This window comes from Oncorhynchus masou, chromosome 29, assembly GCF_036934945.1.
Source record: "Oncorhynchus masou masou isolate Uvic2021 chromosome 29, UVic_Omas_1.1, whole genome shotgun sequence".
NCBI lineage: Eukaryota > Metazoa > Chordata > Actinopteri > Salmoniformes > Salmonidae > Oncorhynchus > Oncorhynchus masou.
Genome location: NC_088240.1, coordinates 86,352,265 through 86,377,491, shown reverse-complemented (window position 1 = coordinate 86,377,491; position 25,227 = coordinate 86,352,265). Strand labels below are relative to the sequence as shown.

The window sequence follows — 25,227 nt, the reverse complement described above, 5'->3', positions numbered from 1 at the left end:
GTTGATACCTCTGTGAGGAACGCATCAGATTAAGACGGGTCTTCCTCCACATAAGCCGACAGCGTCTGACGAATCTCAAGGCTGAAGGCACACTGACTTCTGCCTCCTGGTCCGGGAACAATGGAGGAGCATAGCCAAACTGACACTCGTGCGGGGACATACCAGTGGAGGAGGAGCGCAAGGTGTTGTGCGCGTATTCGGCCCAAACAATAAAGGATGACCATGTGGACGGGTTGTCACGAGTCATACATCGGAGGGTGGTTTCCAGCTCTTGATTCATCCTCTGTTTGGCCGTTGGACTCCGGATGGTACCCTGAAGATAGACTGGCAGAAGCCCCCATGAGTTGGCAGAAGGCCTTCCAAAACCTTGAGGCGAACTGGGGACCTCTGTCAGAAACCACATCTTGAGGAATGCCGAAGACTCGGAACACATGATTAATTACCAACTCAGCCGTTTCCTTGGCAGAAGGTAACTTAGTCAGAGGGACGAACCTGGCCGCCTTTGAAAACCTGTCGATTATGACTAGGATAGTAGTATTGCCATGGGATGGAGGAAGTCCAGTAATAAAGTCCAATGAGATATGGGACCAGGGTCTGTGGGGAACAGGTAAAGGGTGAAGGAGTCCTTGAGGGCGGAGGTGAGAAGATTTGCCCTGGCAGCACACGGGGCAGGCATTGACGAAAGTGGCAACGTCTTCTCTTATGGTAGGCCACCAGAACTTACGCTGGATGAACTCCAAGGTGCGACCTACGCCCGGATGACAGGTGAGGCGAGAGGAGTGCCCCCACAGAAGGACCTGAGTCCTCACTGCCTTGGGGACAAACAACCGATTGGCAGGGCCTCCTTTAGGGTCCGGTTCGCTAGCTTGAGCACGTCTCACGGTATCCTCAACTTGCCACGAGATCGGAGCCACAATCTTAGCAGCAGGAAGGACAGGCATGTCCGTGTCATCTCGAATGGCAGGAGCGTAGACTCGGGACAGGGCATCCGGTTTGAGATTCTTCGACCCGGGCCGATAGGTGAGGATAAACTGGAATCGATTGAAGAAAAGAGACCATCTAGCTTGTCTAGAGTTCAATCGCTTCGCCTGCTGGATATACTCCAGATTTTTGTGGTCCGTAAGCACTTGAAACGGGTGAGAAGCCCCCTCGAGCCAGTGTCTCCATTCCTTCAATGCCATCTTAACCGCTAGGAGTTCACGATCCCCCACATCGTAGTTCCTCTCAGTCGGGGTAAGCCGGTGTGAGAAGAAAGCGCACGGATGAAGCTTCTTGTCTTCACCCCTCTGAGACAGGACAGCTCCGACACCAACCTCTGATGCGTCTACCTCCACCACAAATGGTTCATCCGTAGTCGGTAGTATCAGGATGGGAGCAGAGAGGATGCGCTGCTTGAGTCCTTGGAAGGCCGTCTCAGCTTCTCTTCCCCAAAAAAACCTTGCATTGCCACCTTTGGTTAAAGCTGAGAGAGGAGCTGCCACCAAACTGAAGTTCTTGATGAACTTGCGGTAAAAGTTTGTGAAGCCCAGGAAACGCTGAACATCCTTAACGGATTTGGGGGTGGGCCAATCCGCTACCGCCCCTACCTTCCTAGGGTCCATTTGGATTCGACCGGGTTCCACTACAAATCCCAGGAATTGTACTCGGGATGAATGGAATTCACATTTTTCCGGCTTAACGTACAGATGGCTGTCCAGGAGGCGTTTGAGTACTTGTCTGACATGCTTAGTGTGTTCTTGAAGGGAGCTCGAAAAGATGAGGATGTCATCCAAGTAAACGAACACAAATATGTTAAGCATATCCCTAAGCACATCGTTTATGAGCGCTTGGAACACCGCTGGGGCGTTGGTCAGGCCGAAGGGCATCACCAAGTATTCATAGTGACCAGTAGGCGTGTTGAAAGCGGTCTTCCACTCGTCACCAGGTCTGATCCGCACAAGATGGTATGCGTTCCGCAGGTCAAGCTTAGTGAAAACAACTGCTTCCTGGAGCAGCTCGAAGGCTGTGGCCATAAGGGGTAGCGGGTAACGGTTACGGACGGTTATGTCATTGAGTCCCCGGTAGTCGATGCAAGGACGTAACCCACCGTCTTTCTTGGCCACAAAGAAAAACCCTGCTCCCGCCGGGGAGGTGGATGGACGCATGAGGCCTGCTTCCAGAGAGTCCTTGATGTAGGTATCCATAGCAGCTCGTTCGGGTGGAGATAGGGAAAAGATCCGACCCCTGGGGGGCAAGTGCCCGGAAACAGGTCGATGGGGCAATCGTAAGATCTATGGGGTGGTAGCATGGTGGCCCTCTGTTTGCTAAACACCAGTTTGAGGTCATGGTAACACTCGGGAACTCGGGTCAGGTCGATGGATTCTAAAGACTCGGGAGTAGAACTCGGGGAATTCTGGAAAATACAAGTAGCTTGGCATGTAGGACCCCACTGCTTGATAGTGCCCACAGACCAGTCGATGTGAGGGTTATGGCTGTGAAGCCAGGGGTATCCAAGGACGAGAGGGAACTCGGAACAGGAGATCAAATGAAAGTTCATCAATTCCTGGTGTTGTGAAACTGAAAGTCTCAAGGAGGTAGTGACATGAGTGACAAGTCCAGATCCCAAAGGGCTTCCATCCAATGTAGTAACCCTCATGGGGTCACTTAGAGGTTCAGAGGGAACGCCATTCTCCTTCGCCCAGACACCATCCATGAAGTTACCTGCGGCTCCAGAGTCTACCAAGGCTTGAAGGTGAAGCTTGTGGTTGTCCCAGGAGAGGGTGACTGGAATGAGCAGACGGGAGTTGGACGGATGGGAGGAGGTTATGTTTCCCGTTACAGTTCCCCCGGTCTGTACGGGACAGAGCGTTTCCCTGGAGCCCGGGACACGTGGAACGGAAATGGCCCGGTTTGCCGCAATATAGACAGCGTCGCTCCCTCATCCGGCAGTCTCTCTCAGCCTGGGAGATGCGTCCAATCTGCATGGGTTCCGGTGGAGCCAGTGATGATAAAGGTGGGAGCTCGGAGCTGGGACTGATAGGGGCTAGAGGTCTACGGTTGAGTTCTCTCTCTCTCAGACGCTGGTCAATGCGTGAGGCCAACTTGATCAGGGACTCGAGATTGTCCGGTGGTTCCCGAGTGGCCAGTTCATCTTGGATAGTGTCGGAAAGGCCTTTCAGAAAGCACACCGTGAGCGCCTCGTTGTTCCAGCCACTCGCTGCTGCTACCGTGCGGAACTGGATGGCATAGTCCGTCACGCTGCGCCAACCTTGATGGAGAGTCAGGAGCTGTTTGGCTGAGTCAGAACCACTGCTTGGGCCTTGAAACACTCGTTTGAATTCCTCAGCAAAGGCAGAGTAGCTGGCACAGCAGGAACTATGGGCATCCCACACAGCAGTAGCCCAGGCCAGGGCTTTTTCCGACAGCAGGGTGATGATATATGCGATCTTAGACCGGTCGGTGGGAAACGACGAGGGTTGCAGCTCAAAGGAGAGAGAACATTGAGTGAGAAACCCTTTACAAGCACTTGGATCACCTGAGAACCGTTGGGGAGGTGGAAGACGAGGTTCAGCCAGGGGGTTAACTGCCATGGGTACGTGAACTTGAGGTACTGGGACGGGAACTGTTGCCGGGGTAAGTCGATCAGACATTTGCTTAATGGAAGTCAGCATCTCCGACAGAAGATGAGAATGTCTTGCCATTAAGGCCTCTTGCTGAACCAGGGCGGCTTCGTGGCGTTGGACAGTCTCCTGGTGGTGGGACAGCGTGGCAAAAAGGTCCTGGGAACTGGCTGCCTCTGGGTTCATTTTTGGCTCTGTGTTTCTGTCAGGACCCGGTTTCGAACCTGGGTCTCCGGAGTGAGAAACAGTCACTTAACCAACTGAGCCACGAATAGACAGCAGAACCCAGAAGATGAGGCAGACACAGCAGTACTTAAGACGGTGTATTTAATGAAGAAAAAATCCTAAAAATAAAAATGGCAAATCCAAAAGGTGGAAGGAAAAACACAAAAAGAACTAAAAAGAAACTCACCAAAACTAAACTAAAACAAAAAACAGAATACCACAAGAACGTTACCCGGAATCGACAAGAGCACACAGAACACTAGGGCAGGGTGCCAACATACAAACACAGAGCACAGAACTGAGGGAAACAAAGGGTTTAAATACACTCAGGGGAAACAAGACACAGGTGCAAACAATAATGGGGGTCAAGGGAAAAACACAGGGACAAAAAGCACAATGGGGACATCTACTGACAAACAACTGGAACAACCCTGGCCAAATCCTGACAATTTGGGACACACTCTGGAAGGAGACAGAGGTTGAGCCCCAAATCGCACCTTATGGCCTACATAATGCACTACCAGGTCAAAAGTAGTGTACTATATGGGGAATAGGATGTCATTTGGGACACACACCTGGCCCTCCTGCTCTGAAAAGAGACCGAAACAGAGAGGAAACTGGTCTGCCTGAGAGCCTAGCTACCATCCCTGGGCTCAGGGGTCCAGGTTGTAATCTAACCCTGGCTCTCCCAGCAGCTTTAATTGCTGTGGGTTAGAGAGGGCTCCATGTCTCCATGACCAAAGGCCCTGAAACCCTATTCCTCTGTGTTCATCTGCTGTGATTACACTGTGATGGATAGCCTCATAGCCACACAGTCTATTCCTCTGTATTCATCTGCTGTGATTACACTGTGATGGATAGCCTCATAGCCACACAGCCTATTCCTCTGTATTCATCTGCTGTGATTACACTGTGATGGATAGCCTCATAGCCACACAGTCTATTCCTCTGTATTCATCTGCTGTGATTACACTGTGATGGATAGCCTCATAGCCACACAGTCTATTCCTCTGTATTCATCTGCTGTGATTACACTGTGATGGATAGCCTCATAGCCACACAGTCTATTCCTCTGTGTTCATCTGCTGTGATTACACTGTGATGGATAGCCTCATAGCCACACAGTCTATTCCTCTGTATTCATCTGCTGTGATTACACTGTGATGGATAGCCTCATAGCCACACAGTCTATTCCTCTGTGTTCATCTGCTGTGATTACACTGTGATGGATAGCCTCATAGCCACACAGCCTATTCCTCTGTATTCATCTGCTGTGATTACACTGTGATGGATAGCCTCATAGCCACACAGTCTATTCCTCTGTATTCATCTGCTGTGATTACACTGTGATGGATAGCCTCATAGCCACACAGCCTATTCCTCTGTATTCATCTGCTGTGATTACACTGTGATGGATAGCCTCATAGCCACACAGTCTATTCCTCTGTGTTCATCTGCTGTGATTACACTGTGATGGATAGCCTCATAGCCACACAGCCTATTCCTCTGTATTCATCTGCTGTGATTACACTGTGATGGATAGCCTCATAGCCACTCATAGCGTCATAGTTTTACCTCGCTATCTAAGCCTGGTTAGTCACTGAGAAAAACTCCCCGTGCGTGAGAGGCTTTGTGTCAACAGCAATATGATCAGTCGGCAGGCAACGCTGGCTTTTTCAATGCTTTTCCGTCACTTTTACAGCAGTTAAGCCAATGGGAAATAGACAAAAAATGGCACACTATTCCCTATATAGTGCACTACTTTTGACCATAAGGCTCTGGTCAAAAGTAGTGCACTGTACGATATAGTGCCATTTGGGACACAAGCCCTGAGTACTGTTTCTCTACTGTTAAGAGCTCTTTGTACGACAGTGTCATAGTTTGGAGTTTGGGTTGTGGTTGCTTAGTAACCGGGCCTGAACGGGCAGGTTTCGCTAGCCTCCAGGATTCTGAGGAATCAGCTCATTGGAATGACGTTGAAAAGAGAACGATGATTCACTCAAGTGCTATGAAAAGAGGGTGCCTCTCTTTAAAAGTGGAATGTATGTTTGAGCCATTTCCACTGCATTCAGGAAGTATTCAGACCTCTGGACTTGTTACACATTTGGTTACGTTACAGCCTTATTCTAAAATGGATTTTAAAAAATCCTCATCAATCTACAAGCAATACCATAATGACAAAGCCAAAAACAGGTTATGAGAATTTTTTGCTAATTTATAAAAAATAATAAACACTAAAATGTTCAAATCCTGTCGCTGCAGGATTATTTTGCTGTGACAAATTAAGAGCCTACATCTGTGAAGTGTATGTTTAATTCACCTTTATTTAACCAGGTAGACTAGTTGAGAAGTTCTCATTTGCAACTGCAACCTGGCCAAGATAAAGCAAAGCAGTTCGACACATACAACAACACAGAGTTACACATGGAGTAAAACAAACATACGGTTAATAACACAATAGAAAAAAAGAAAACAAAAAGTCTATATACAGTGAGTGCAAATGAGGTACGATAAGGGAGGTAAGGCAATAAATAGGCCATGGTGGCGAAGTAATTACAACATACCAATTAAACACTGGAGTGATTGATGTGCAGAAGATGAGTGTGCAAGTAGAGATACTGAGGTGCAAAGAAGCAAGATAGAAAAATAAATAAATAAATACAGTATGGGAATGAGGAAGATAGATGGGCTGTTTACAGATGGGCTATGTACAGGTGCAGTGATCTGTGAGCTGCTCTGACAGCTGGTTCTTAAAGCTAGTGAGGGAGATGTGAGTCTCCAGCTTCAGTGATTTTTGCAGTTCGTTCCAGTCATTGGCAGCAGAGAACTGGAAGGAAAGGCGACCAAAGGAGGAATTGGCTTTGGGGGTGAACAGTGAGATACACCTGCTGGAGCGCTTGGTACGAGTGGGTGCTGCTATGGCCACCAGTGAGCTGAGATAAGGCGGTGCTTTACCTAGCAGAGACTTGTAGATAACCTGTAGCCAGTGGGTTTGGCAATGAGTATGAAGCGAGGGCCAACCAACGAGAGCGCACAGGTCGCAGCGGTAGGTAGTGTATGGGGCTTTGGTGACAAACGGATGGCACTGTGATAGACTGCATCCAATTTGTTGAGTAGAGTGTTGGAGGCTATTTTATAGATGACATCGCCAAAGTCGAAGATCGGTAGGATGGTCAGTTTTACGAGGGTATGTTTGGCAGCATGAGTGAAGGAGGCTTTGTTGCGATATAGGAAGCCAATTCTAGATTTAATTTTGGATTGGAGATGCTTAATGTGAGTCTGGAAGGAGAGTTTACAGTCTAACCAGACACCTAGGTATTTGTAGAGTAGTGTTGCTGGACAAGCGGGCAGGTGCGGGCAGTGATCGATTGAATAGCATGCATTTAGTTTTCCTTGCATTTAAGAGCAGTTGGAGGCCACAGAAGGAGAGTTGTATGGCATTGAAGCTCATCTGGAAGTTAGTTAGCACAGTGTCCAAAGAGGGGCCAGAAGTATACAGAATGGTGTTGTCTGCGTAGAGGTGGATCAGCGAATCACCAGCAGCAAGACGAACATCATTGATGTGTACAGAAAAGAGAGTCGGCCCGAGAATTGAACCCTGTGGCACCCCCATAGAGACTATCAGAGGTTCGGACAACAGGCCCTCCAATTTGAAACACTGAACTCTATCAGATAAGTAGTTGGTAAACCAGGTGAGGCAATAATTTGAAAAACTTGAGAAACCAAGGCTGTCGAGTCTGCCAATAAAATAATAAACACTTAAATGTTCAAATCCTGTCGCTGCAGGATTATTTTGCTGTGACAAATTAAGAGCCTACATCTGTATGTTTAATTCACTTTTATTTAACCAGGTAGACTAGTTGAGAACAAGTTCTCATTTGCAACTGCAACCTGGCCAAGATAAAGCAAAGCAGTTGACCAGGTCGATGAATACGGCTGCACAGTAATGTCTCTTATCGATGTTATGATATCTTTTAGGACCTTGAGCGTGGCTGAGGTGCACCCACGACCAGCTCTGAAACCAGATTGTATTGCGGAGAAGGTACGGTGGGATTTGAAATGGTTGGTAATCTGTTTGTTAACTTGACTTTCGAAGACCTTAGAAAGGCAGGGTAGGATAGATATAGGTCTGTAGCAGTTTGGGTCTAGAGTGTCACCCCCTTTGAAGAGGGGGATGACCGCGGCAGCTTTCCAATCTTTGGGAATCTCAGACAATAAGAAAGAGAGGTTGAACAGGCTAGTAATTGGGGTTGCAACAATTTCGGCAGATAATTTTAGAAAGAGAGGGTCCAGATTGTCTAGCCCAGCTCATTTGTAGGGGTCCAGATTTTGCAGCTCTTTCAGAACATCTGCTATCTGGATTTTGGTGAAGGAGAAATGGTGGGGGCTTGGGCGGGTTGCTGTGGGAGGTGCGGGGCAGTTGACCGGGGTAGGGGTAGCCAGGTGGAAAGCATGGCCTGCCGTAGAGAAATGCCTCTTGAAACTCCCCATCCCGGATCCGGGATCGTGACTAAAGCCTCAGGCTCATTAGCATAACGCAACGTTAACGATTTCTGAAAATCGCAAATAAAATTAAAATAATGCGTTTGCTCTCAAGCTTAGCCTTTTCTTAACAACACTGTCATCTCAGATTTTCAAAATATGCTTTTGAACCATAGAAATTGACTAATTTGTGTAAGAGTATGCAAAGCTAGCATAGCATTTTGTGTAGCATGTAGCACGCAACATTTTCACAAAAGCCAGATAACCAAATAAATAAAATCATTAACTTTGAAGAGCTTCGGATGTTTTCAATGAGGAGACTCTCAGTTACATAGCAAATGTGCAGTTTTTCAAAAAAATATTATTTGTGTAGGACAAATCGCTCCGTTTTGTTCACGTTTGGCTATGAAAAAACCCTGTATACAGTTATAGCCTGAAGCTCATTAGCATAATGTAACGTTAACGATTTCTGAAAATCGCAAATAAAATGAAAATAATGCATCTGCTCTCAAGCTTAGCCTTTTCTTAACAACACTGTCATCTCAGATTTTCAAAATATGCTTTTGAACCATAGAAATTGACTATTTTGTGTAAGAGTATGCAAAGCTAGCAATGCATTTTGAATAACATGTAGCACGCAACATTTTCACAAAAACCAGATAACCAAATAAATAAAATCATTTACCTTTGAAGAGCTTCTGATGTTTTCAATGAGGAGACTCTCAGTTACACACCAAATGCGCAGTGTTTCCTGAAAGCGTCTGTGTGTAGGAGAAATCGTTCCGTTTTCTACATTGCGCCTGGCTACTGAAACGAACCGAAAATGCAGTCACCTACAACGTAAAACTTTTTTCGGATTAACTACATAATATCGACCGAAACATGGCAAACGTTGTTTGGAATCAGTCCTCAAGGTGTTTTTTCACATATCTCTTCATTGACATGCAGTTCGTGGAAGCTTGCTTTACTCTCTGTATTGTTTGGAAAAATACTGGCAGGTGACTTTTGCGCACCAATTTCGGCGCAGGACACCGGGCGGACACGTGGTAAATGTGGTCTCTTATGGTCAATCTTCCAATGATCTGCCTACAAATACGTCACAATGCTGCAGACACCTTGGGGAAACGACAGAAAGGGCAGACTCATTCCTCTTGCGTTCACAGCCATATAAGGAGATCATGACAAACAGAGCCTCAAAAATCCTTGTCATTTCCTGGATGCCATCTCATCTTGGTTTTGCCTGAAGCTCACGTTAAAGGGCACGCACAGAGAAGATCTTTGTATTTCTGGACACGTCAGAGTGTTTTCTTTCGAACAGTAGCAATTATATGCATAGTCGAGCATCTTTTTGTGACAAAATATCTTGTTTAAAACGGGAACGTTTTTCATCCAAAAATGAAATTGCGCCCCTAGAGTTTCAACAGGTTAAATTCTCAATTATAGTGGATTTATCGGTGGTGACAGTGTGTCCTAGCCTCAGAGCAGTGGGCAGCTGGGAGAAGGTTATCTTATTCTCCATGGACTTTACAGTGTCCCAGGTCCCTATGTTTACGGATTTGGGGTTGTACCTGGTAGGTTCATTGATAATTTGTGTGAGATTGAGGGCATCAAGCTTAGATTGTAGGATGGCCGGGGTGTTAAGCATATCCCAGTTTAGGTCACCTAGTAGCATGAGCTCTGAAGATAGATGGGTGGCAATCAATTCACATATAGTGTTGAGGGCACAGCTGGGGGCAGAGGGTAGTCTATAGCAAGCGGCAACGGTGAGAGAATTGTTTCTGGAATGGTGATTTTTTAGAAGTAGATGCTTGAATTGTTTGGGTACAGACCTGGATAGTAAGACATAATATCTTTGCAGTAGATTGCAACATCGCCCCCTTTAGCAGTTCTATCTTGGTGGAAAATGTTATAGTTAGGGATGGAGATTTCAGGGTTTTTGGTGGTTTTCCTAAGCCAGGATTCAGACACGGCTAAGACATCCGGGTTGGCAGAGTGTGCTAAAGCAGTGAGTGAAACAATCTTAGGGAGTAGGCTTCTAATGTTAACATGCATGAAACCAAGGCTTTCACAGTTACAGACGTCAACAAATGAGATCACCTGGTGAGTGGAAATGGAGCTAGGCACTGCAGGATCTGGATTAACCTCTACATCACCAGAGGAACAGAGGAGAAGTAGGATAAGGGTTTGGCTATAGGCTAAACGAACTCGCTGTCTTGCACGATAGCATGGATTCAAGGCATAGTGTACAGACAAAGGTAAGGTAGGATGTGAGTACCTTGGAGGTAAACCTAGGCATTGAGTAATGATGAGAGAGATATAGTCTCTAGAGACATTTAAACCAGGTGATGTAATTGCATATGTAGGAGGTGGAACAACATGGTTGGTTAAGGCATATTGAGCAGGGCTAGAGGCTCTATAGTGACATAAGACAGTAATCACTAACCTGGTCAGTAATGGATAATATTGATATTAGAGAGAGGCATGCATAGCCAAGTGATCATGTTGGTCCAGTGAGTGGTTGGGCTGGCTGGAGACACAGTGATTCAGACAGTAAGTAGTCCATCTCTCCCTACCTGGTGCAGCCCTGTGGTTTCACCCTGCTCCAGTCTCTCTAATCTGTTGTCCATCTCTCTATACCTGGTGCAGCCCTGTGGTTTCACACTGCTCCAGTCTCTCTAATCTGTTGTCCATCTCTATACCTGGTGCAGCCCTGTGGTTTCACCCTGCTCCAGTCTCTCTAATCTGTTGTCCATCTCTCCCTACCTGGTGCAGCCCTGTGGTTTCACACTGCTCCAGTCTCTCTAATCTGTTGTCCATCTTTCTATACCTGGTGCAGCCCTGTGGTTTCACACTGCTCCAGTCTCTCTAATCTGTTGTCCATCTCTCTATACCTGGTGCAGCCCTGTGGTTTCACACTGCTCCAGTCTCTCTAATCTGTTGTCCATCTCTCTATACCTGGTGCAGCCCTGTGGTTTCACACTGCTCCAGTCTCTCTAATCTGTTGTCCATCTCTCTATACCTGGTGCAGCCCTGTGGTTTCATCCTGCTCCAGTCTCTCTAATCTGTTGTCCATCTCTCCCTACCTGGTGCAGCCCTGTGGTTTCACACTGCTCCAGTCTCTCTAATCTGTTGTCCATCTCTCTATACCTGGTGCAGCCCTGTGGTTTCATACTGCTCCAGTCTCTCTAATCTGTTGTCCATCTCGTTATACCTGGTGCAGCCCTGTGGTTTCACACTGCTCCAGTCTCTCTAATCTGTTGTCCATCTCTCTATACCTGGTGCAGCCCTGTGGTTTCACACTGCTCCAGTCTCTCTAATCTGTTGTCCATCTCTCTATACCTGGTGCAGCCCTGTGGTTTCATACTGCTCCAGTCTCTCTAATCTGTTGTCCATCTCTCTATACCTGGTGCAGCCCTGTGGTTTCACACTGCTCCAGTCTCTCTAATCTGTTGTCCATCTCTCTATACCTGGTGCAGCCCTGTGGTTTCACACTGCTCCAGTCTCTCTAATCTGTTGTCCATCTCTCTATACCTGGTGCAGCCCTGTGGTTTCATACTGCTCCAGTCTCTCTAATCTGTTGTCCATCTCTCTATACCTGGTGCAGCCCTGTGGTTTCATACTGCTCCAGTCTCTCTAATCTGTTGTCCATCTCTCTATACCTGGTGCAGCCCTGTGGTTTCACACTGCTCCAGTCTCTCTAATCTGTTGTCCATCTCTCTATACCTGGTGCAGCCCTGTGGTTTCATACTGCTCCAGTCTCTCTAATCTGTTGTCCATCTCTCTATACCTGGTGCAGCCCTGTGGTTTCACATTGCTCCAGTCTCTCTAATCTGTTGTCCATTTCTCCCTACCTGGTGCAGCCCTGTGGTTTCACACTGCTCCAGTCTCTCTAATCTGTTGTCCATCTCTCTATACCTGGTGCAGCCCTGTGGTTTCATCCTGCTCCAGTCTCTCTAATCTGTTGTCCATCTCTCTATACCTGGTGCAGCCCTGTGGTTTCACACTGCTCCAGTCTCTCTAATCTGTTGTCCATCTCTCTATACCTGGTGCAGCCCTGTGGTTTCACACTGCTCCAGTCTCTAATCTGTTGTCCATCTCTCTATACCTGGTGCAGCCCTGTGGTTTCATACTGCTCCAGTCTCTCTAATCTGTTGTCCATCTCTCTATACCTGGTGCAGCCCTGTGGTTTCACACTGCTCCAGTCTCTCTAATCTGTTGTCCATCTCTCTATACCTGGTGCAGCCCTGTGGTTTCACACTGCTCCAGTCTCTCTAATCTGTTGTCCATCTCTCTATACCTGGTGCAGCCCTGTGGTTTCACATTGCTCCAGTCTCTCTAATCTGTTGTCCATTTCTCCCTACCTGGTGCAGCCCTGTGGTTTCACACTGTTCCAGTCTCTCTAATCTGTTGTCCATCTCTCTATACCTGGTGCAGCCATGTGGTTTCACACTGCTCCAGGTAATCTACAGATGTTGGGTCATCATTTGATCACTCTTTTGTTGCTGATAACTTTCCTGATTTACCTAAATATGCTGAAAAATCGACACTAACACATGATTATATTAACAGTATTGCAATTTAAATGTAACCTACTTTTGGCCAGCTAATAGCCTAACCACCGATCAAGCAACATTATGGACTAAACGTTCACTTCCTGTTGCTTCAGGATTCTTTTGCTGTGACAAATTAAGAGCTTACATCTGTAAAGTGTATGTAGGTGTATATCAGAGGAGTTGGATACAGCAGAAGACACATTTCAGTCTGGTATGTGTTAATAAAGTATTGTCTTCCTCTACAGGTGCGTTTCCACGGCCGGCTGTTCTATCATGAGGGTTGGCCCTTCTGCATCAACGAGAAGGTGGTTTTACAGCTCGCCCCGCTCCATAAGGTCCGTCTGAAGCAGGGAGACTTCTACCTACAGGTGGTTCCTCTGGGCCGCAAGGCTGCCAAGCTGGTCATAAAATGTCTGTCGGCCAGTGGCCAGGCCATCGCAGAGATCCCCATCCCGGAGAGCATGTACGGCAGCGTCTTCACCGCTGACTTCCTGCAGAATGTGACGCGCGAGCGCAACCTCCATCCGCTGCAGAACTGGTTGCTCACCACCGGCACCGTCGTGTTCCGGACGCCGTGGAAGAACGTGGTGAATCCTCTGTTCGTCAGCAGCACGGCAGACGCCATCATGCAGACGCGGGGCGACAGCATGGGCTTCCGTGGCCAGCTCAGCGCCTGCAGTACCAGTGGATCAACAGGGACCCTGGACTCCCACCGCAGCTCCCACGAATCACTACACTCCCAGGGGGCAGACTCTACCTTCTCAGAGCCTGCTATCCTGAGCAGGCGGGTACATGTAATGGACCCCAGCAGCACTAGTTGCAGGTCCCAACAGGATCCCAACCCGGGACTTCACCGGATGGAGAACCACAACCAGAACCACAGCCTGAGAGCAGCTCCTGACTCTCACTCCTGCAGTCCACAGACAGACAGGCTGGCTGGGGAGGGTGGTGGTGGTCCGGGGGAGGAGGGCCAGGGTGGGACCAGAGAGAGGACCAGGACCCTGTCGTTCAGCACCGACCTCAGTAACCCCAACCCTCGCCGGCCCCGCCACGCCAGGGACTCTGTGTCCTTCGAGACCCGGAGACTGTTCCGTAAGTCCTACATGGAGGCCCTGCAGAATCCCATGAACCTGGGCTCTAGCTCTGAGTCCATCCTGGAGGAAGGACCAGAGCACAGTCCTGCATGCCCAGGTCTCAGCCCACTCAGCCCCAGAGAAGATGCCTCATCTCCAACTTTGACCCCTGGTACCAGCCCCTCCACCCCCACCAACCAGAGAGAGCAGGGGCTCCGTGGGCTCAGGCTAGGGGGGACCAGGGCATGGCTGGGTGGAGACCCCGACTCCCCCCGACTCTCTCCCAGCATGCCTCTCCTGTACCTCCAGAGGGGTCTGAGGAATGCTGGGGCCCTGGAGACCCGGGCTGAGAGGCGCTCCAAGTCTCTGGAGAGGACTAACAAGGCAGCCCAGGTCAAAGGGCACCGGGCGCGCTCCTCCTCCGGGGGCTCGGCCAGCAGTGGAGTCTTCTCACCAAAGAAGCTGATGAACGGATATGCCCTGCGCTTCGGACGGCTGGACCTGGAGGCTGCCTTCTCCATCTCAGACAGGAGGAGCAGTGTTAGAGAGGAGACAGGTAGAAAAACCTGATTAGTATAACATGTGACTGATTAGAATAACATGTGACTGATTAGAATAACATGTGACTGATTAGAATAACATGTAACTGATTAGAATAACATGTGACTGATTAGAATAACATGTGACTGATTAGAATAACATGTGACTGCTTAGAATAGCATGTGACTGATTAGAATAACATGTGACTGATTAGAATAACATGTGACTGATTAGAATAACATGTGACTGCTTAGAATAGCATGTGACTGATTAGAATAACATGTGACTGATTAGAATAACATGTGACTGATTAGAATATCATGTGACTGATTAGTATAACATGTGACTGATTAGATAATAGTATAACATGTGACTGATTAGAATAGCATGTGATTGATTAGAATAGCATGTAACTGATTAGTTTAATAGTATAACATGTGACTGATTAGTATAACATGTGACTGATTAGAATAGCATGTGACTGATTAGAATAACATGTGACTGATTAGTATAACATGTGACTGATTAGATAATAGTATAACATGTGACTGATTAGAATAGCATGTGATTGATTAGAATAGCATGTAACTGATTAGTTTAATAGTATAACATGTGACTGATTAGTATAACATGTGACTGATTAGAATAACATGTGACTGATTAGAATATCATGTGACTGATTAGAATAACATGTGACTGATTAGAATAGCATGTGACTGATTAGAACAGCATGTAACTGATTAGTTTAATAGTATAACATGTGACTGATTAGTATAACATGTGACTGATTAGAATAACATGTGACTGATTAGAATATCATGTAACTGATTAGAATAACATGTGACTGATTAGTATAACATGTGACTGATTAGAATAACATGTGACTGATTAGAATAACATGTGACTGATTAGAATATCATGTAACTGATTAGTATAACATGTAACTGATTAGTTTAATAGTATAGCATGTGACTGATTAGTATAACATGTGACTGATTAGAATAATATGTGACTGATTAATATAACATGTGACTGATTAGAATAACATGTGACTGATTAGAATAGCATGTAACTGATTAGTTTAATAGTATAACATGTGACTGATTAGTATAACATGTGACTGATTAGAATAATATGTGACTGATTAATATAACATGTGACTGATTAGATAATAGTATAACATGTGACTGATAAGTATAACATGTGACTGATTAGTATAACATGTGACTGATTAGAATAACATGTGACTGATTAGAATAACATGTGACTGATTAGAATAACATGACTGATTAGAATAACATGTGACTGATTAGTATAACATGACTGATTAGAATAACATGTGACTGATTAGTATAACATGTGACTGATTAGAATAACATGTGACTGATTAGAATAACATGACTGATTAGAATAACATGTGACTGATTAGTATAACATGACTGATTAGAATAACATGTGACTGATTGGTATAACATGACTAATTAGAATAACATGTGACTGATTAGAATAACATGTGACTGATTAGTATAACATGACTAATTAGAATAACATGTGACTGATTAGAATAACATGTGACTGATTAGTATAACATGACTGATTAGAATAACATGTGACTGATTAGAATAACATGTGACTGATTAGTATAACATGACTGATTAGAATAACATGTAGGGTTTGTCCCACATGACACCAAAAGTCTCATAGGTCTGCATGGACTGAATATCATTATTATAGAGTCTTTGTCAAGGGTATTGTTTTAAACACTGCAGGAGTCAGGTATGTAATGATCCCACTCAGGCTGTATAGACCAAGGTTATGGGTTTGACTCCAGGAGTCAGGTATATAATGATCCCACATGGGCTGTATAGACCAAGGTTATGGGTTTGACTCCTGGAGTCTGGTATATAGTGATCCCACTCGGGCTGTATAGACCAAGGTTATGGGTTTGACTCCAGGAGTCAGGTATATAATGATCCCACATGGGCTGTATAGACCAAGGTTATGGGTTTGACTCCTGGAGTCTGGTATATAGTGATCCCACATGGGCTGTATAGACCAAGGTTATGGGTTTGACTCCAGGAGACTGGTATATAGTGATCCCACTCGGGCTGTATAGACCAAGAATTATGGGTTTGACTCCTGGAGTCTGGTATATAGTGATCCCACTCGGGCTGTATAGATCAAGGTTATGGGTTTGACTCCTGGAGTCTGGTATATAATGATCCCACTCGGGCTGTATAGACCAAGATTATGGGTTTGACTCCAGGAGTCCGGTATATAGTGATCCAACTCGGGCTGTATAGACCAAGGTTATGGGTTTGACTCCTGGAGTCTGGTATATAGTGATCCAACTCGGGCTGTATAGACCAAGGTTATGGGTTTGACTCCTGGAGTCTGGTATATAGTGATCCCACTCGGGCTGTATAGACCAAGGTTATGGGTTTGACTCCAGGAGACTGGTATATAGTGATCCCACTCGGGCTGTATAGACCAAGGTTATGGGTTTGACTCCTGGAGTCTGGTATATAGTGATCCCACTCGGGCTGTATAGACCAAGGTTATGGGTTTGACTCCTGGAGTCCGGTATATAATGATCCCACTCGGGCTGTATAGACCGAGAATTATGGGTTTGACTCCAGGAGTCCGGTATATAGTGATCCAACTCGGGCTGTATAGACCAAGAATTATGGGTTTGACTCCTGGAGTCCGGTATATAGTGATCCCACTCGGGCTGTATAGACCAAGGTTATGGGTTTGACTCCTGGAGTCCGGTATACAATGATCCCACTCGGGCTGTATACTCAGTTAAGAACAAATTCTTATTTACAATGGCAGCGTACCCCGGCCAAACCTGGACGACGCTGGGACAGTTGTGATTGGACTCCCAATCACGGCTGGATGTGATACAGCCTGGATTCAAACAAGGGACTGTAGTGATGCCTGCTTGCACTAAGATGCTGCATAGACCAAGGTTATGGGTTTGACTTCTGCTTGGGCTATATGTATTGATTGAAATAGGAGTGAGGTCAGGTGTACTGGTAGCTCAGTTGGTTGGAGCTTGACCTTTGTCAAAGGTAAAGTCCATTCAGTGGGCAAAACTGGTTGAAATGAAATGATCATATCAACCATATTTGCCTTTGAAAATACATATTTTCAACCAGTTTTTCCTTTGAAAACACATATTTTCTACCAGTTTGCATGTTGGTTTTAGAATGTAACATCAACAAAGGCAGTAAAAGTCTAAACAAGACAACTAAGTTTTGTGAGACTGCGTTGGTGATTAGATTTCTCAACTCAAGCGCTGTCTTCAGTTTGGACAAACACTTTCCCTGGCATTGGGTCCAATAGAGATTGAATCATAACACCGGCTTCTCTCTCACTGTATCAAATGGTGTGGCCTCCGGGCTTGAAAACACGGTTTGTTTCCAGACAGGTTTAATGTTGTGGTTTCAGTGAGTAATTATGACCTGCAGTAATAGGGATCTGACATGAGGGCATGTGTTTGGACTCACTGTTGATATGAGGAGACAGCTTGTAGTTCTCATGTGCAGATGTTTTGGGTAGTGGTGGGGGAGGTTGTGTGCGTGAGTAGATGCGCTTTCATATGTTATTAGACAGGTATGGCCCATCCCTGGAACAGCTCAGACGTGGTGTTGGACACACACACACACGCACACACACACACACACACACACACACACACACACACACACACACACACACACACACACACACACACACACACACACACACACACGCACACAGTGGCACTAGGTTCACACACACACACACACACACACACACACACACACACACACACACACACACACACACACACACACACGGTGGCCCTAGGTTCACACACACACACACACACACACACACGCACACAGTGGCACTAGGTTCACACACACACACACACACACACACACACAGTGGCCCTAGGTTCACACGCAAACACACACACACAGTGGCACGAGGTTCACACACACACACACACACACACACACACACACACACACACACACACACACACACACACACACACACACACAGTGGCGCTAGGTTCACAAACACACACAGTGGCGCTAGGTTCACACACACAGTGGCGCTAGGTTCACACACACACAGTGGTGCTAGGTTCACACACACAGTGATGCTAGGTTCACACACACAGTGGCGCTAGGTTCACACACACACAGTGGTGCTAGGTTCACACACACAGTGACGCTAGGTTCACACACACAGTGGCGCTAGGTTCACACACACAGTGGCGCTAGGTTCACACACACAGTGGCACTAGGTTCACACACACAGTGGCGCTCGGTTCACACACACAGTGGCACTAGGTTCACACACACAGTGGCGCTCGGTTCACACACATAGTGAGATGACCTTCCAGTGAATGTGGGACTGGGCTGTGCTCGACTCTGGTCCCAGACATATGAGTTGCCTCCTGTACAATAGCATTCATTGTGCCCCCCTCCTCCACTGGGGCTGAATGCAGGGGAAACCCCTTAACCTGTCCTCATGTAAGGTCCATTCACCTGAGTAACATGAGAACCAGTGAAGCAACACTGACTTTTTTCAGGACTTTATTCTGAAAACAAAACCCTCCCTCACTTTGAGAAGGGATGAATTACCCCCATCCACCATGTGAGATGGTCATGGCTGTGGTGACCATTGTTCATAGATTTATTATTTCACCTTTATTTAACCAGGTAGGCTAGTTGAGAACAAGTTCTCATTTACAACTGCGACCTGGACCAAGATAAAGTAAAGCAGTGCGACAAAACACAACAACACAGAGTAACACATGGAATGAACAAACGTACAGTCAATACAAGCGTACAGTCATTCATGTCCCCCATGTGATTTCAATGCTTTGTACACTCAGTGTATATGTAGGGAATAGGGTACCATTTGGGATGCATCCTATATTTGCTAGTCCAGACCGTTTCGTTCTCCGACAGACAGAAATGTGTGGCCAGGTCCTGGCTGCATTGATGGCTTAGAACGCTGTTAAACACTGTATACAACTCAGGCTTACACTGGGTACAATGCAGGAGAGGCTTTGCTCTACATTTATAACTTCCTGACAAAACAAAGCAATGTAGGAAGTTTGCTGCAAACAGAATTACTGGCCGCACAGCCACAGCCAGTCACACAGGAAGTACTACATTTAGTGCCTGAGGACAAAAGGGGGCGAGGCTGGGAAGGGAGAGGCTAAACTGGGAGGGGCTATGATGGGAGGGGTGGGAACAGGCTGGGAGGGGAGGAGAGAGGCTAGGCTGGGAGGAGATAGGCCCAGAGGGGAAGGGCTCAGCTCAGAGGGGATGGGCTAGGCTCAGAGGGGAGGAGCAGGATGCTTGGAGGGACTGGGAGGGGGGGCTATGCTGGGAAGGGAGAGGCTGGGAGGAGATAGGCTCAGAGGGGAGGGGCTCAGCTCAGAGGGGAGGGGCAGGGAGATGCTTGGAGAGACTGGGAGGGGGGGCTATGCTGGGAAGGGAGAGGCTGGGAGGAGATAGGCTCGGAGGGGAGGGGCTCGGAGGGGAGGGGCAGGGAGATGCTTGGAGGGACTGGGAGGGGGGGCTATGCTGGGAAGGGAGAGGCTGGGAGGAGATAGGCTCGGAGGGGAGGGGCTCGGAGGGGAGGGGCAGGGAGATGCTTGGAGGGACTGGGAGGGGGGGCTATGCTGGGAAGGGAGAGGCTGGGAGGAGATAGGCTCGGAGGGGATGGGCTCGGCTCGGAGGGGAGGGGCTAGGCTTAGAGGGGATGGGCTAGGACAACGCAAGGGGGCCAGTTAGAGATGGTTGTAAACACACTACTCTGAGTCTCATACATGGTTCAGAGACACCCTATCTATACATTCTCTGTCTTCACACATTGTCAACTTTGAAGACGTATGAACAATGGCTTTTATGGTCATGTTTTTATGTCCGGGCGTGGCCATATCCTTTGTTGCTTTACTTTCTACCAGGTATTAGATGACCCTGTGGAGGCTGCTGAGGGGAGGACGGCTCATAATAATGTCTGGAATGGAGTGTAATGTCTGGAATGGAGTGTAATGGAGTGTAATGCCTGGTTTGGAGTGTAATGGCTGGAATGGAGTGTAATGGAGTGTAATGGCTGGAATGGAGTGTAATGGAGTGTAATGGAATGTAATGGCTGGAATGGAGTGTAATGGAGTGTAATGGCTGGTTTGGAGTGTAATGGCTGGAATGGAGTGTAATGTCTGTAATGGAGTGTAATGGCTGGAATGGAGTGTAATGGAGTGTAATGGCTGGAATGGAGTGTAATGTCTGGAATGGAGTGTAATGGAGTGTAATGGCTGGTTTGGAGTGTAATGGCTGGAATGGAGTGTAATGGAGTGTAATGGCTGGAATGGAGTGTAATGGCTGGAATGGAGTGTAATGGAATGTAATGGCTGGAATGGAGTGTAATGGAGTGTAATGGCTGGTTTGGAGTGTAATGGCTGGAATGGAGTGTAATGGAGTGTAATGGCTGGAATGGAGTGTAATGGCTGGAATGGAGTGTAATGGCTGGAATGGAGTGTAATGGAGTGTAATGGCTGGTTTGGAGTGTAATGTCTGGAATGGAGTGTAATGGAGTGTAATGGCTGGTTTGGAGTGTAATGTCTGGAATGGAGTGTAATGGAGTGTAATGGCTGGAATGGAGTGTAATGTCTGTAATGGAGTGTAATGGCTGGAATGGAGTGTAATGGCTGGAATGGAGTGTAATGGAGTATAATGGAGTGTAATGGCTGGAATGGAGTGTAATGGAGTGTAATGGCTGGAATGGAGTGTAATGGCTGGAATGGAGTGTAATGTCTGGAATGGAGTGTAATGGAGTGTAATGGCTGGAATGGAGTGTAATGGAGTGTAATGGCTGGAATGGAGTGTAATGGCTGGAATGGAGTGTAATGGAATGTAATGGCTGGAATGGAGTGTAATGGAGTGTAATGGCTGGTTTGGAGTGTAATGGCTGGAATGGAGTGTAATGTCTCTAATGGAGTGTAATGGCTGGAATGGAGTGTAATGGAGTGTAATGGAGTGTAATGGCTGGAATGGAGTGTAATGGAGTGTAATGGAGTGTAATGGCTGGAATGGAGTATAATGTCTGGAATGGAGTGTAATGTCTGGAATGGAGTGTAATGGAGTGTAATGGCTGGTTTGGAGTGTAATGTCTGGAATGGAGTGTAATGGAGTGTAATGGCTGGTTTGGAGTGTAATGTCTGGAATGGAGTGTAATGGAGTGTAATGGCTGGAATGGAGTGTAATGGCTGGAATGGAGTGTAATGGCTGGAATGGAGTGTAATGGAGTGTAATGGCTGGTTTGGAGTGTAATGTCTGGAATGGAGTGTAATGGAGTGTAATGGCTGGTTTGGAGTGTAATGTCTGGAATGGAGTGTAATGGAGTGTAATGGCTGGAATGGAGTGTAATGTCTGTAATGGAGTGTAATGGCTGGAATGGAGTGTAATGGCTGGAATGGAGTGTAATGGAGTGTAATGGAGTATAATGGAGTGTAATGGCTGGAATGGAGTGTAATGGAGTGTAATGGCTGGAATGGAGTGTAATGGCTGGAATGGAGTGTAATGTCTGGAATGGAGTGTAATGGAGTGTAATGGCTGGAATGGATTGTAGTGGAGTGTAATGGCTGGAATGGAGTGTAATGGCTGGAATGGAGTGTAATGGAGTGTAATGGCTGGAAGGGAGTGTAATGGAGTGTAATGGCTGGAATGGAGTGTAATGGCTGGAATGGAGTGTAATGTCTGGAATGGAGTGTAATGGAGTGTAATGGCTGGAATGGAGTGTAATGGCTGGAATGGAGTGTAATGGAGTGTAATGGCTGGAATGGAGTGTAATGGAGTGTAATGTCTGGAATGGAGTGTAATGGCTGGAATGGAGTGTAATGGAGTGTAATGGCTGGAATGGAGTGTAATGGCTGGAATGGAGTGTAATGGAGTGTAATGGCTGGAATGGAGTGTAATGGAGTGTAATGTCTGGAATGGAGTGGAATGGCTGGAATGGAGTGTAATGGAGTGTAATGGCTGGAATGGAGTGTAATGTCTGGAATGGAGTGTAATGGCTGGAATGGAGTGTAATGGAGTGTAATGGCTGGAATGGAGTGTAATGGCTGGAATGGAGTGTAATGGAGTGTAATGGCTGGAATGGAGTGTAATGGAGTGTAATGGCTGGAATTGAGTGTAATGGCTGGAATGGAGTGTAATGGCTGGAATGGAGTGTAATGGAGTGTAATGGCTGGAATGGAGTGTAATGGAGTGTAATGTCTGGAATGGAGTGTAATGGAGTGTAATGCCTGGAATGGAGTGTAATGGAGTGTAATGGCTGGAATGGAGTGTAATGGCTGGAATGGAGTGTAATGGAGTTTAATGTCTGGAATGGAGTGTAATGGCTGGAATGGAGTGTAATGGCTGGAATGGAGTGTAATGGAGTGTAATGGCTGGAATGGAGTGTAATGGCTGGAATGGAGTGTAATGGCTGGAATGGAGTGTAATGGAGTGTAATGGCTGGAATGGAGTGTAATGGCTGGAATGGAATGTAATGGAGTGTAATGGCTGGAATGGAGTGTAATGGAGTGTAATGGCTGGAATGGAGTGTAATGGAGTGTAATGTCTGGAATGGAGTGTAATGGCTGGAATGGAGTGTAATGGCTGGAATGGAGTGTAATGGCTGGAATGGAGTGTAATGGCTGGAATGGAGTGTAATGGAGTGTAATGGCTGGAATGGAGTGTAATGGAGTGTAATGGCTGGAATGGAGTGTAATGGAGTTTAATGTCTGGAATGGAGTGTAATGGCTGGAATGGAGTGTAATGGAGTGTAATGGCTGGAATTGGGTGAACACATTCTGTGTTTGATGCCATTCAATTCACTCCATTCCGGCCATTATTATGAGCCGTCCTCCCCTCAGCAGCCTCCTCTGCCTGAGTGGTCGGCAACCATCTTGAAGAGGACTATTCACAATTGAAACCATGAAAACATTTTAAATACAATTTGCACCCAAGTCCAGGCTGTATATGCTGAGTGTGAGAGCTGCCAGCCTCATAGCCAGCCTCGTTGCCAGCCTCGTTGCCAGCCTCGTAGCCAGCCTCGTAGCCAGCCCCAGCCAGAGGGATAGGAGAAAGGGAGAATGTGTGTAAGCTATAACAGTGGTTGGTACCAGTCGGGAACGTCAGGAGCTACATTCCTGTTAGTGGGGCGTTGGGAGTCTGTCTGTGATCCAGAGTTTTATTTTATAGTAGCTGACAGACCTGGGTTCAAATACTATTTTAAATAATTTCACGTATTTTAGCTGGGCTTGACTGAGTTTGCCTCGTGCAAGGGAACCAGTAGAATAGTCCCCTCCCATCTGGCACTCCAGGCAGACTAAAGCAAATACTAAAAGTATTTGAAAGATTTCAGTTAGTATTTGAACCCAGGCCTGGTATCAGTGAGTCAGACGGAACACCTGGTCTCTGCAGTGACTCAGTCTGGAAGAGCAGTCCCTGATTATACATCCCCCCCTCTATTTCGCTTTCTCTCTCTCTCTCTCTCCCCCCTCTCTCTCCCCCTCTCTCTCTCTCTCTCTCTCTCCCTCTCTCTCTCCCTCTCTCTATCTACCTCTCTCTCTCCCTCTCTTCCTCTCTCTCCCCCTCTCTCTCTCTCTCTCTCTCTCTCTCTCTCTCTCTCTCCCTCTCTTCGTCTCTCTCCCTCTCTCTCTCCCTCTCTTCGTCTCTCTCCCTCTCTCTCTCCCTCTCCCTCTCTCTCTCCCCCTCTCTCTCTCCCTCTCTCTCTCCCTCTCTCTCTCTCAATTCAATTCAATTCAAGGGGCTTTATTGGCATGGGAAACATGTGTTAACATTGCCAAAGCAAGTAAGGTAAACAATAAAAATTAACAGTAGACATCACACATACAGAAGTTTCAAAACAATAAAGACATTGAAAATGTCATATTATATATATATATACAGTGTTTTTACAAGGTACGAATTTGAAAGGACACAAGATAAAACAAATAAGCATAGATATGGGTTGTATTTACAATGGTGCTTGTTCCTCACTGGTTGCCCTTTTCTCGTGGCAACAGGTCACAAATCTTGCTGCTCTGATGGCACACTGTGGAATTTCACCCAGTAGATATGGGAGTTTTTCAAAATTGGATTTGTTTTCGAATTCTTTGTGGATCTGTGTAATCTGAGGGAAATATGTCTCTCTAATATGGTCATACATTGGGCAGGAGGTTAGGAAGTGCAGCTCAGTTTCCACCTCATTTTGTGGGCAGTGAGCACATAGCCTGTCTTCTCTTGAGAGCCATGTCTGCCTACGGCGGCCTTTCTCAATAGCAAGGCTATGCTCGCTGAGTCTGTACATAGTCAAAGCTTTCCTTAATTTTGGGTCAGTCACAGTGGTCAGGTATTCTGCCGCTGTGTACTCTCTGTGTAGGGCCAAATAGCATTCTAGTTTGCTCTGTTTTTTTGTTAATTCTTTCCAATGTGTCAAGTAATTATCTTTTTGTTTTCTCATGATTTGGTTGGGTCTAATTGTGCTGCTGTCATGGGGCTCTGTAGGGTGTGTTTGTGTTTGTGAACAGAGCCCCAGGACCAGCTTGCTTAGGGGACTCTTCTCCAGGTTCATCTCTCTGTAGGTGATGGCTTTGTTGTGGAAGGTTTGGGAATCGCTTCCTTTTAGGTGGTTATAGAATTTAACAGCTCTTTTCTGGATTTTGATAATTAGTGGGTATCGGCCTAATTCTGC

General features: G+C 46.6%; 1 protein-coding gene across 3 annotated transcripts in view; it reads left to right on the top strand.

Moving 5' to 3' along the window:
* LOC135520890 (pleckstrin homology domain-containing family G member 4B-like) overlaps window positions 1-25,227 on the top strand; it is a 154,173-nt gene that overhangs the window by 62,875 nt on the left and 66,071 nt on the right. For all 3 annotated transcript variants that reach the window (XM_064946717.1, XM_064946716.1, XM_064946715.1), the window contains one exon: window positions 13,105-14,488. In XM_064946717.1, coding sequence (XP_064802789.1) covers window positions 13,105-14,488 — 1,384 coding nt within the window. The remainder of the gene's footprint in view (window positions 1-13,104; window positions 14,489-25,227) is intronic.